Source organism: Nerophis ophidion, linkage group LG06 (assembly GCF_033978795.1).
Source record: "Nerophis ophidion isolate RoL-2023_Sa linkage group LG06, RoL_Noph_v1.0, whole genome shotgun sequence".
In the NCBI taxonomy this organism is placed as follows: domain Eukaryota; kingdom Metazoa; phylum Chordata; class Actinopteri; order Syngnathiformes; family Syngnathidae; genus Nerophis; species Nerophis ophidion.
In genome coordinates, this window is record NC_084616.1 from 12163855 (window position 1) to 12176759 (window position 12905).

Below are 12905 nucleotides of genomic sequence, written 5' to 3' on the forward strand. Positions count from 1 at the left end.
TTTTTTAATGCTTGTTGTATGAAAATTGGCCAAGATTTGCAAATATTTATAATTTTGTTAGTAAAAAGGTTTCCCCTCTTACAATGTACAGTTTATATTATATGACATTTGCTTTTATAACCATACTTTACCTCGGGATTTGACTTCTATAGAAAGCAAATATTTTGGTTTAAACCGTAATCCTGATATATTATAATGTTTTACTAGTGAATTCCTAATAGTCATAAACATACTATGGCCATCACCTGATACAGGGCAGCTTTTGCAAAAAAAAGGAGAAAAAAAGTAGGCTTCTCTACACATCTTTTTTTCTTCTTTTTTTATGCTTATTATATGAAAATTCTTCAAGAATTTTATTTAATAAGAATTTTTGTAAATAAAAAGGTTCCCCCTCTTACAATGTACAGTATATAGTATATAACATTTGCATTTATATCCATACTTTACCTCGGGATTTGACTCCTATAGAAGGCGAATATTTTTGTTTAAACCGTAATCCTGATATATTATAATGTTTTACTAGTGAATTCCTAATAGTCATAAACATACTATGGCCATCACCTGATACAGGGCAGCTTTTGCAAAAAAAAGGAGAAAAAAAGTAGGCTTCTCTACACATCTTTTTTTCTTCTTTTTTTATGCTTATTATATGAAAATTCTTCAAGAATTTTATTTAATAAGAATTTTTGTAAATAAAAAGGTTCCCCCTCTTACAATGTACAGTTTATATTATATAACATTTGCATTTATATCCATACTTTACCTCAGGATTTGACTCCTATAGAAGGCGAATAGTTTTGTTTAAACCGTAATCCTGATATATTATAATGTTTTACTAGTGAATTCCTAATAGTCATAAATATACTGTGCCCATCACTTGACACAAAGCAACTTTTGGAAAAAAAAAAAATAATAGTAAAAAATTAAATTAAAAAAGTAGGCTTCGCTACACATCTAGATTTTTTTTAAAAGCTTATTGTATGAAAATTGGCCAAGATTTGCAAATATTTATAATTTTGTTAGTAAAAAGGTTTCCCCTCTTACAATGTACAGTTTATATTATATGACATTTGCTTTTATAACCATACTTTACCTCGGGATTTGACTTCTATAGAAAGCAAATATTTTGGTTTAAACCGTAATCCTGATTTAATAAATTGTTTTACTAGTGAACTCCTAATAGTCATAAACATACTTTGGCCATCACTTGACACAGGGCAGCTTTTGAAAAAAAAAAAAAAGTTGGCTTTTTTTTATTTTATTATTAATTTTTTTCTGTAAATGCTTATTGTATGAAAATTGGCCAAGGTTGGCATATATTTATAATTGTGTTAGTAAAAAGGTTTCCCCTCTTACAATGTACAGTTTATATTGTGAAGTGAAGTGAATTATATTTATATGGGCTTCACGGTGGCAGAGGGGTTAGTGCGTCTGCCTCACAATACGAAGTTCCTGCAGTCCTGGGTTCAAATCCAGGTGCGGGATCTTTCTGTGTGGAGTTTGCATGTTCTCCCCGTAAATGCGTGGGTTCCCTCCGGGTACTCCGGCTTCCTCCCACTTCCAAAGACATGCACCTGGGGATAGGTTGATTGGCAACACTAAATTGGCCCTAGTGTGTGAATGTGAGTGTGAATGTTGTCTATCTATCTGTGTTGGCCCTGCGATGAGGTGGCAACTTGTCCAGGGTGTACCCCGCCTTCCGCCCGATTGTAGCTGAGATAGGCGCCAGCGCCCCCCGCGACCCCAAAAAAGGGAATAAGCGGTAGAAAATGGATGGATAGCGCTTTTTCTCAGGTGACTCAAAGCGCGTTACATAGTGACACCCAATATCTAAGTTACATTTAAAGCAGTGTGGGTGGCACTGGGAGCAGGTGGGTAAAGTGTCTTGCCCAAGGACACAACGGCAGTAACTAGGATGGCACAAGCGGGAATCGAACCTGCAACCCTCAAGTTGCTGGCAAGGCCACTCTACCAACCGAGCTATTATATGCCATTTGGTTTTATAACCATACTTTACCTCGGGATTTGACTTCTATAGAAAGCAAATATTTTGGTTTAAACCGTAATCCTGATATATTATAATGTTTTACTAGTGAATTCCTAATATTCATAAACATACTATGGCCATCACTTAACACAGGACAGCTTTTGAAAAAAAAAAAAAAAAAAAAGAAGTAGGCTTTGCTACAAATTTTATTATCATTATTTTTTTAAATGCTTATTGTATGAAAATTGGCCAAGATTTGCATCTATTTATAATTTTGTAACTAAAAAGGTTCCCCCTCTTACAATGTACCGTTCCTATCTCTCTTATTTAATATTTTTAAAATGCAAAAAAATAAATAAATAACATCCATCGTAATGACTGTGAACCGGAGGCTTGATGAGCATGGCAGGCAGACATAGCAGCCGGATTGGCAACCACCACCAGGTGTGCCAGGTTGCCAATAAGGCACATTTGAGGGAAACAAATATGACAGTGTTGACAGGAAACAAACACAAACCAAGGAAACGCAACCGAAAGCCAAGTGATGGACCGTCACACTTTCTGTGATTAAAACTGTGATTGACAGAATAATTAGTGGTGATGAAACAACAGAATGACTAATTAGCGCCAGCACTCTCTCACAAGTAATAATACAACTTTAACATTTGACAACCAAATAATAAAACAAGGTGACTCGGTAAAAAATCTGGGTATTATCTTCGACCCAACTCTCTCCTTTGAGTCACACATTAAAAGCGTTACTAAAACGGCCTTCTTTCATCTCCGTAATATCGCTAAAATTCGCTCCATTCTGTCCACTAAAGACGCTGAGATCATTATCCATGCGTTTGTTACGCCTCGTCTTGATTACTGTAACGTATTATTTTCGGGTCTCCCCATGTCTAGCATTAAAAGATTACAGTTGGTACAAAATGCGGCTGCTAGACTTTTGACAGGAACAAGAAAGTTTGATCACATTACGCCTGCACTGGCTCACCTGCACTGGCTTCCTGTGCACTTAAGATGTGACTTTAAGGTTTTACTACTTACGTATAAAATACTACACGGTCTAGCTCCATCCTATCTTGCCGATTGTATTGTACCATATGTCCCGGCAAGAAATCTGCGTTCAAATGACTCCGGCTTATTAGTGATTCCTAGAGCCCCAAAAAAAGTCTGCGGGCTATAGAGCGTTTTCCGTTCGGGCTCCAGTACTCTGGAATGCCCTCCCGGTAACAGTTCCAGATGCTACCTAAGTAGAAGCATTTAAGTCTCACTCATCTGTATACTCTAGCCTTTAAATAGACCTCCTTTTTAGACTAGTTGATCTGCCGCTTCTTTTCTTTTTCCTCCTATGTCCCCCCCTCCCTTGTGGAGGGGGTCCGGTCCGATGACCATGGATGAAGTACTGGCTGTCCAGAGTCGAGACCCAGGATGGACCGCTCGCCTGTGTATCGGTTGGGGACATCTCTACGCTGCTGCTCTGCCTCCGCTTGGGATGGTTTCCTATGGACGGGACTCTCGCTGCTGTCTTGGATCCGCTTTGAACTGAACTCTCGCGGCTGTGTTGGAGCCACTATGGATTGAACTTTCACAGTATCATGTTAGACCCGCTCGACATCCATTGCTTTCGGTCCCCTAGAGGGGAGGGGGGTTGCCCACATCTGAGGTCCTCTCCAAGGTTTCTCATGGTCAGCATTGTCACTGGCGTCCCACTGGATGTGAATTCTCCCTGCCCACTGGGTGTGAGTTTTCCTTGCCCTTTTGTGGGTTCTTCCGAGGATGTCGTAGTCGTAATGATTTGTGCAGTCCTTTGAGACATTTGTGATTTGGGTCTATATAAATAAACATTGATTGATTGATTGATTGACAAGTGTACGACTCGGCCAAACCCAATGACCCGTGTGAGAAGTCGCCCAAGAGCCAGGAACAAGTTTATTGTCTTCAGGACAGTTACATAAAAACACATTCAGGCGACAAGTGGACAACGTTTGTTATTTGCTGTGTGAAAAGACGCCACAGGACGACGTTAAATACATTTTATTCCCGCGTGGATTTTTGTTAATGAAGCTTCCCGACAGAGCAGATTTGTGATTTAGCTTTCCAAGTCTAAAAAGGTGAAGCATCCGGAAGAGCCGTCCTTTCTTTTTAAGCGCAAAAAGTCAAGCTGAGCGTTTGTTAGTGCCAACATCAAAAGTTCTCCGACTCCTACTTCCGCACCGAGTCCTCCACATCGTCGCCGACCAGTAAAAATCCCCGACTTGCATTTTCCATTTTTCCACTTTCCTGTTCCGACGTACACAAAACGATTACTGTTATTATTGTTACCATGGTTTCTGAGAGAAGAAGAGCGACAGAGGCGAGGCTGTACAGGAGGACTTCACGCCGGCTTCTGCTCTCATTTGGACTTCTCGGCCACCGCCACCGGCTCGGTCTGGACCCCGGCGTCCGTCGAGTGACGTTTCTGACTCTGATGAAGAACATCGCGACACGGATCAGACTTTTAAAAAACACTTCCTTGTGGTCGACATCAGTGCTTTTCAACCTTTTTTTAGAGCCAAAAGCTGGTGACATTTTTTTCTAATTCTTTGGACCTAAATTCAGCATTTTCAAACATAAAAATTGGTAAATAACCTACACATAAAAATACTACTTTGGTAAAGTCCACTACACACTAAAAATGCTGGGTTATTTTTTCGACCCAGAATCTGGGTTGAACTTATGGGTTATTTTTAAGGATTTGGGTAATTTTTGCGACATAGGGATGTAGTGAAAACTACTCAAACTGGGTCGTTTTCAACATAGCAGTGTAATTTAAGCATTTTCAAACATAAAAATTGCTAAATAACTTACAAATATTAATACTACTTTGGTAAAGTCCACTACACACTAAAAATGCTGGGTTATTTTTTCGACCCAGAATCTGGGTTGAGCCTGTTAGGTCGTATTTATGGGTTATTTCTAAGGAATTGGGTAATTTTTGCGACATAGGGATGTAGTGAAAACTACTCAAATTAGGTAGTTTTCAACCCAGCAGTGTAAAGTAAGCATTTTCAAACATAAAAATGGCTAAATAACCTACAAATATTAATACTACTTTGGTAAAGTCCACTACACACTAAAAATGCTGTGTTATTTTTTTCGACACAGATTCCGGGTTGAGCCTGTTGGGTCATATTTATGGGTTATTTCTAAGGAATTGGATAGTTTTTGTGAGGTAGGATATAGCTAAAACCACTCAAATTGGGTAGTTTTCAAACCAGCAGAGTAAATTAAGCATTTTCAAATATAAAAATGGCCATAAAACTGACAAATTAGCACTACTTTGGTATAGTCCACTACACACTAAACAAATACTGGGTTATTTTTTCTACCCAAATGCTGGGTTGAGCCTGTTGGGTCATATTTATGAGTTATTTGTAAGGAGTTGGGTAGTTTTTGTGAGGTAGGATATAGCTAAAACCATTCAAATTAGGCTAAAAATGGCTAAATAACCTACAAATATTAATCAATATTAATTTGGTATAGTCCACTACACTCTAAACAAATGCGGGGTTGGTTATTTTTTCTACCCAAATGCTGGGTTGAGCCTGTTGGGTCATATATATGGGTTATTTCTAAGGAATTGGGTAATTTTTGCGACATAGGGATGTAGTGAAAACTACTCAAACTGGGTAGTTTTCAACCTAGCAGTGTAAATTAAGAATTTTCAAACATAAAAATTGCTAAATAACCTACACATAAAAATACTACTTTGGTAAAGTCCACTACACACTAAAAATGCTGGGTTATTTTTTCCACCCAGAATCTGGGTTGAGCCTGTTAGGTCATATTTATGGGTTATTTCTAAGGAATTGGGTAATTTTTGCGACATAGGGATGTAGTGAAAACTACTCAAACTGGGTAGTTTTCAACTTAGCAGTGTAAATAAAGCATTTTCAAACATGAAAATGCCTAAATAACCTACAAATATTAATACTTTTTTGGTAAAGTCCACTACACACTAAAAATGCTGGGTTATTTTTTTGACCCAGAATCTGGGTTGAGCCTTTTAGGTCATATTTATGGGTTATTTCTAAGGAATTGGGTAACTTTTGCGACATTGGGATGTAGTGAAAACTACTCAAACTGGTTCGTTTTCAACTTAGCAGTGTAAATTAAGCATTTTCAAACATAAAAATTGCTAAATAACCTACACATAAAAATACTACTTTGGTAAAGTCCACTACACACTAAAAATGCTGGGTTATTTTTTCGACCCAGAATCTGGGTTGAGTCTGTTAGGTCATATTTATGGGTTATTTCTAAGGAATTGGGTAATTCTTGCGACATAGGGATGTAGTGAAAATTACTCAAACTGGGTAGTTTGCAACCTAGCAGTGTAAATTAAGCATTTTCAAACATAAAAATGGCGAAATAACTTACAAATATTAATACTACTTTGGTAAAGTCCACAACACACTAAAAATGCTGGGTTATTTTTTCGACCCAGAATCTGGGTTGAACATGTTAGGTCATATTTATGGGTTATTTTTAAGGAATTGGGTAATTTTTGCGACATAGGGATGTAATGAAAACTACTCAAATTGGGTAGTTTTCAACCTAGCAGTGTAAATTTTGCATTTTCAAACATAAAAATGGCTAAATAACCTACAAATAATAACACTACTTTGGTAAAGTCCACTACACACTAAAAATGCTGGGGTTTTTTTTTGACCCAGAATCTGGGTTGAGCCTGTTGGCTAATATTTATGGGTTATTTCTAAGGAATTGGGTAGTTTTTGTGAAGTAGGATATAGCTAAAAACCAATCAAATTGGGTAGTTTTCAAACCAGCAGAGTAAATTATGAATTTTCAAACATAAAATGGCTAAATAACCTACAAATATTAATTAATATTAATTTGGTATAGTCCATCACACTCTAAAAAATGCGGGGTTGGTTATTTTTTCTACCCAAATGCTGGGTTGAGCCTGTTGGGTCATATTTATGGGTTATTTCTAAGGAATTGGGTATTTTTTGCGACCTAAGGATGTAGTGAAAACTACTCAAATTGGGTAGTTTTCAACCTAGCAGTGTAAATTAAGCATTTTCAAACATAAAAATGGCTAAATAACCTAGAAATATTAATACTACTTTGGTAAAGTCCACTACACACTAAAAATGCTGTGTTCTTTTTTCGACCCAGAATCTGGGTTGAGCCTGTTAGGTCATATTTATGGGTTATTTCTAAGGAATTGGGTAATTTTTGCGACATAGGGATGTAATGAAAACTACTCAAATTGGGTAGTTTTCAACCTAGCAGTGTAAATTAAGCATTTTCAAACATAAAAATGGCTAAATAACCTACAAATGTTAATACTACTTTGGTAAAGTCCACTACACACTAAAAATGCTGGGTTATTTTTTCGACCCCGAATCTGGGTTGAGCCTGTTTTGTCACATTTATGGGTTATTTCTAAGGAATTGGGTAATTTTTGCGACATAGGGATGTAGTGAAAACTACTCAAACTGGGTCGTTTTCAACTTAGCAGTGTAAATTAAGCATTTTCAAACATAAAAATTGCTAAATAACCTACACATAAAAATACTACTTTGGTAAAGTCCACTACACACTAAAAATGCTGGGTTATTTTTTCGACCCCGAATCTGGGTTGAGCCTGTTAGGTCATTTTTATGGGTTATTTCTAAGGAATTGGGTAATTTTTGCAACATAGGGATGTAGTGAAAACTACTCAAACTGGGTAGTTTTCAACCTAGCAGTGTAAATTAAGCATTTTCAAACATAAAAATGGCGAAATAACCTACACATAAAAATACTACTTTGGTAAAGTCCACTACACACTAAAAATGCTGGGTTATTTTTTCCACCCAGAATCTGGGTTGAGCCTGTTAGGTCATATTTATGGGTTATTTGTAAGGAATTGGGTAATTTTTGCGACATAGGGATGTAGTGAAAACTACTCAAACTGGGTAGTTTTCAACTTAGCAGTGTAAATTTTGCATTTTCAAACATAAAAATGGCTAAATAACTTACAAATATTAATTAATATTAATTTGGTATAGTCCACTACACTCTAAACAAATGCAGGGTAGGTTATTTTTTTTTACCCAGAATCTGGGTTGAGCCTGTTAGGTCATATTTATGCGTTATTTCTAAGGAATTGGGTAATTTTTGCGACATAGGAATGTAGTGAAAACTACTCAAACTGGGTAGTTTTCAACTTAGCAGTGTAAATAAAGCATTTTCAAACATGAAAATGCCTAAATAACCTACAAATATTAATACTTTTTTGGTAAAGTCCACTACACACTAAAAATGCTGGGTTATTTTTTCGACCCAGAATCTGGGTTGAGCCTGTCAGGTCATATTTATGGGTTATTTCTAAGGAATTGGGTATTTTTTGCGACATAGGGATGTAGTGAAAACTACTCAAATTAGGTAGTTTTCAATCTAGCAGTGTAAATTAAGAATTTTCAAACATAAAAATTGGTAAATAACCTACAAATATTGATACTACTTTGGTAAAGTCCACTACACACTAAAAATGCTGTGTTATTTTTTCGACCCAGATTCCGGGTTGAGCCTGTTGGGTCATATTTATGGGTTATTTCTAAGGAATTGGGTAGTTTTTGTGAGGTAGGGTATAGCTAAAACCACTCAAATTGGGTAGTTTTCAAATCAGCAGAGTAAACTAAAAATGTTCAAACATAAAAATGGCTAAATAACCTACAAATATTAATTAATATTAATTTGGTATAGTCCACTACACTCTAAAAAAATGTGGGGTTGGTATTTGTTCTACCCAAATGCTGGGTTGAGCCTGTTAGGTCATATTTATGGGTTATTTCTAAGGAATTGGGTAATTTTTGCGACATAGGGATGTAGTGAAAACTACTCAAACTGGGTAGTTTTCAACCTAGCAGTGTAAAGTAAGCATTTTCAAACATAAAAATGGCTAAATAACCTACAAATATTAATACTACTTTGGCAAAGTCAACTACACACTAAAAATGCTGGGTTATTTTTTCAACCCAGATTGAGCCTGTTGGGTCATATTTATGGGTTATGTCTAAGGAATTGGGTAATTTACGTAGGGATGTAGTGAAAACTACTCAGATTGGGTAGTTTTCAACACAGCACTGTAAATTAAGCATTTTTAAACATAAAAACGGCTAAACAACCTACAAATATTAGTACTACTTTGGTATAATCCACTACACTTTAAACAAATGCCGGGTTATTTTTTCCACCCAGAATCTGGGTTGAGCCTGTTGGGTCGTATTTATGTGTTATTTCTCAGGAATTGGGTAATTTTTGCAACATAGGGATGTAGTGAAAACTACTCAAATTGGGTAGTTTTCAACCCAACAGTGTAAATAAAGCATTTTCAAACATAAAAATTGCAAAAATACACTCTAAAAAAAGCTAGGTTAATTTTTCAAAGTCATTACATAGCATGATTAAAACATAAACATTTTGATGTGAATAAATACATTTTCTTGTCAAATTGACATTCCTGCCAAATATGCAATCAGAATCTGATCACACATTTTCTCATTGGAAAGCATTAGAAAGAGTCTCCAAACGTTTGTATGTTTATACCTTGTATTATTCAGGATGTTTTTAAGGAAAAAAGAAGAAAAGTTGAGGTTATATTTTTTGAAAATAGTATGTTCGGTTCCACCAAACTAACTGAGCGGACAGACGATCCTCTGCTGCCATCTAGTGGACATTTTCCTAACAACATATTGCAAAGTGCACGGCCTTTCAAAATAAAAGGCGTGTAAGTCGACACGGTTGTTGTTTAAAATGTACTCAGGCGTCTTTTCGCGTGTTTCTCACCAGATGTTTCAAAAACAGATGGATGGAGTTCCTCTTCTCCGTCTTGCGGGCCGAGTTGGCGGCGGCACCGTCTCCGGCTTTGGAGGTCGCAGAGGCCGCCTTGTCGTCCGCGGTCACTTCCGGCGACTTGGCGGCAGCCCTGGGCTCCTCTTTGGTCTTTGCTGTGGGCGGGGCTGCTGCTGCGCTGGGGGCGGGGCTTGCCTTTTTGGGGTCACCTGACTGGAAGCAGTAGAGATGGACAAGGTGCGTTCGATGGTCTCTTGCGGAATTAGAATTATTTAACAATTGAATGAATGAACCCGAGAAGGACAAGCGGTAGGAAATGATTGGATGGATGGATGGACAATAAATGAATGGATCAATAAATGTCAATTAATCAATCAATCAATCAATCAATCACTCAAAGTTTACTTATATAGCCCTGCATCACAAAGTGTCAAAGCAAACGAATTAATAAATTAAAAAAATATGAATGAATGACTGTCTGAATTAATTAGTTAATTAATTAGTGATTGAATGACTCAATTAATAAATAAATAATGAAAAAATGAATAAAAATGAATGAATTCATGATTGACTGAATGAATGATTTAGTTAATTAATTAGTGATTGAAGGACTCAATCAGTAAATAAATAATGAACAAATGGGTAAAAAAAATGAATGAATGAATTCATGATTGGCTGACTGAATCAATGAGTAAGTTAATCGATGATTGAATCGATCAATCAATTAACCAATTAATCAATCAATAAAAAAGTGACTGACTGAATGGATCGATGAATGAACGAATGGATGGATGAATGAATGAAAGGATTAATGACTGAATTATTCATTCATTCATTCATTCATTCATTTTCTACCGCTTATTCCCTTTCGGGGTCGCGGGGGGCGCTGGCGCCTATCTCAGCTACAATCGGGCGGAAGGCGGGGTACACCCTGGACAAGTCGCCACCTCATCGCAGGGCCAACACAGATAGACAGACAACATTCACACTCACATTCACACACTAGGGCCAATTTAGTGTTGCCAATCAACCTATCCCCAGGTGCATGTCTTCAAAAAATAAAAAAAAATAAAAAATAATGACTGAATTAATTGATTATAAAAAGAAATGCAGGAATGAATGAATGAATGAATTAATTAATTAATCAATGCATGCGTGAGCAAAAAAAGACTGACTGATTGAATGAAAACAAGTAACAAAGGAATAAATTCATGGGAAAAAAATAAAATAAAGAAAGAATACATTAATGAATTGATGAATGGATGAATACATGTATGACTAAATTGACAAATAAACGAATACATGGATAAATAAATATCAATCAATCATTCAATCAAAAATTACTTATATAACCCTGAATCACAGTGTCAAAGCAAACAAATGAATGAATTAAAACAATATGAATGAATTAATTAAATAGTTTATTAATTAGTGATTGGATGACTCAATCAATAAATAAATAATGAACAAATGAACAAAAAATGAATTAATTAATTAATGATTCACCGACTGAATGAATGAATGAATTAATTAATTTGTGATTGAATCACTCAATCAGTAAATAAAAAATGAAAAAATGGATACAAAATGAATGAATTAATTAATGATTGATTGACTGAATGAATAATTGACTTAATTAATTTGTGATTGAATGACTCAATCAGTAAATAAATAATGAACAAATGAATAAAAAATGAATGAATGAATTAATGATTGACTGACTGAATCAATGAATTGTTAATTAACCATTCAATCAATCAATCAATCAATCAATCAATCAATCAATCAATCAATCAATCAATCAATCAAAAATACTGAATGAATGGATAGATGAATGAATGAATGGATGGATGAATGAATGAATGAATGAAATAATAAATGACTGAATTCATTGATAATAAAAGAAATCCATAAATTAATTAATTAATTAATTAATTAATCAATACATGCATGAACAAATGACTGAATGGATGAAAACAATTAAAATAATATATGCATGGGAAAAAATAAAGACAGCATAAATGAATGAATGGATGAATGAATAATGATAAATACATGTATGACTAAATTGACAAATAAATGAGTAAACAAATGAATTAATAAACAATATTGAATTAATTAAACAATAAATAATAAAATTAGTGAATTAATGAATTATTTATGTAACAACTGAATGAATGAACCTGAGAAGTGGTAAAAAAAACCGGATGGACGGATATATGAATGGATAGACAATGAATAAATGGATGAATTAAAGTTTACTTTAATAGCCCTGCATCACAAAATCTCAAAGTAAACAAATGAACGAATAAAATAATAATGAAAGAATTAATAACTGAAATGATGAATTAGTCAATTAGTTAGTTATTGGGTGACTCAAACCATAAATAAATAGTGAATGAATGAACCCAAAAAAATTAATGAATGAACAAATTAGTGATTTAATGACTCGACTAATAAATTAATAATGCATGAATGAATAAAAAATGAATGAATGAATAAAGCCATGAATTAGTTAATTAACGATTGAATCAATCAATGAATAAAAAAATTACTGAATGAATGGATGGATGGATGAATGACTAAATCAATCAACCAATCAATTATTCAATAAAAAAACAAAAAAACAAATAAGGGATGGATGAACAAATGCATGGATGACAAATGAATGAATGAATGAATGATAGTGTGTGTGGATCTGTCCTGATATGTACAGTATTGACAGACTGTCCCCCTCAGCTGGGGTAGGCTCCTGCTCCCATTGAAGTGTGTGGTGTCGTGTGGTGGGTTCTTACTTTGGCCTTGAAGAAAGAGAAGAAGGAAGACTTTGCCGCACTTTTCTTGTCCCGCTGAACCGGAGCTGCGGCTTCCGGCTTGGCGGCGGCCTCCAGGGTGCCAGCTTTGGACGGATCCACCTTCTTTGGGGGAGAGAAAAGAAAGCGTTTAGGGCTTTTTTTTTTTTTTTTTTTTTTTTTTTTTTTTTTTTTTACAGAGCCAGGGCGGCGTCCAGGAAAGCCGTGGAAACGAGGGTGAGCGTGCACACCTGGAGGTCAAGGTCAGGTAAAGA

The 12905-nt window shown here is 35.6% G+C and overlaps 1 protein-coding gene across 11 annotated transcripts in view; it reads right to left on the minus strand.

The window, feature by feature from the left end:
- Positions 1-3903: 3903 nt before the first annotated feature.
- The window catches only part of bcas1 (brain enriched myelin associated protein 1), a 41460-nt gene continuing 32458 nt past the window's right edge, over positions 3904-12905 (minus strand). For all 11 annotated transcript variants that reach the window (XM_061902671.1, XM_061902670.1, XM_061902669.1 and 8 more), the window contains 3 exons: positions 12634-12756; positions 9833-10051; positions 3904-4457 (listed from right to left, as the gene is read on the minus strand). In XM_061902671.1, the coding sequence (XP_061758655.1) occupies positions 4386-4457; positions 9833-10051; positions 12634-12756 (414 nt within the window). In that variant the 3' untranslated portion in view covers positions 3904-4385. The remainder of the gene's footprint in view (positions 4458-9832; positions 10052-12633; positions 12757-12905) is intronic.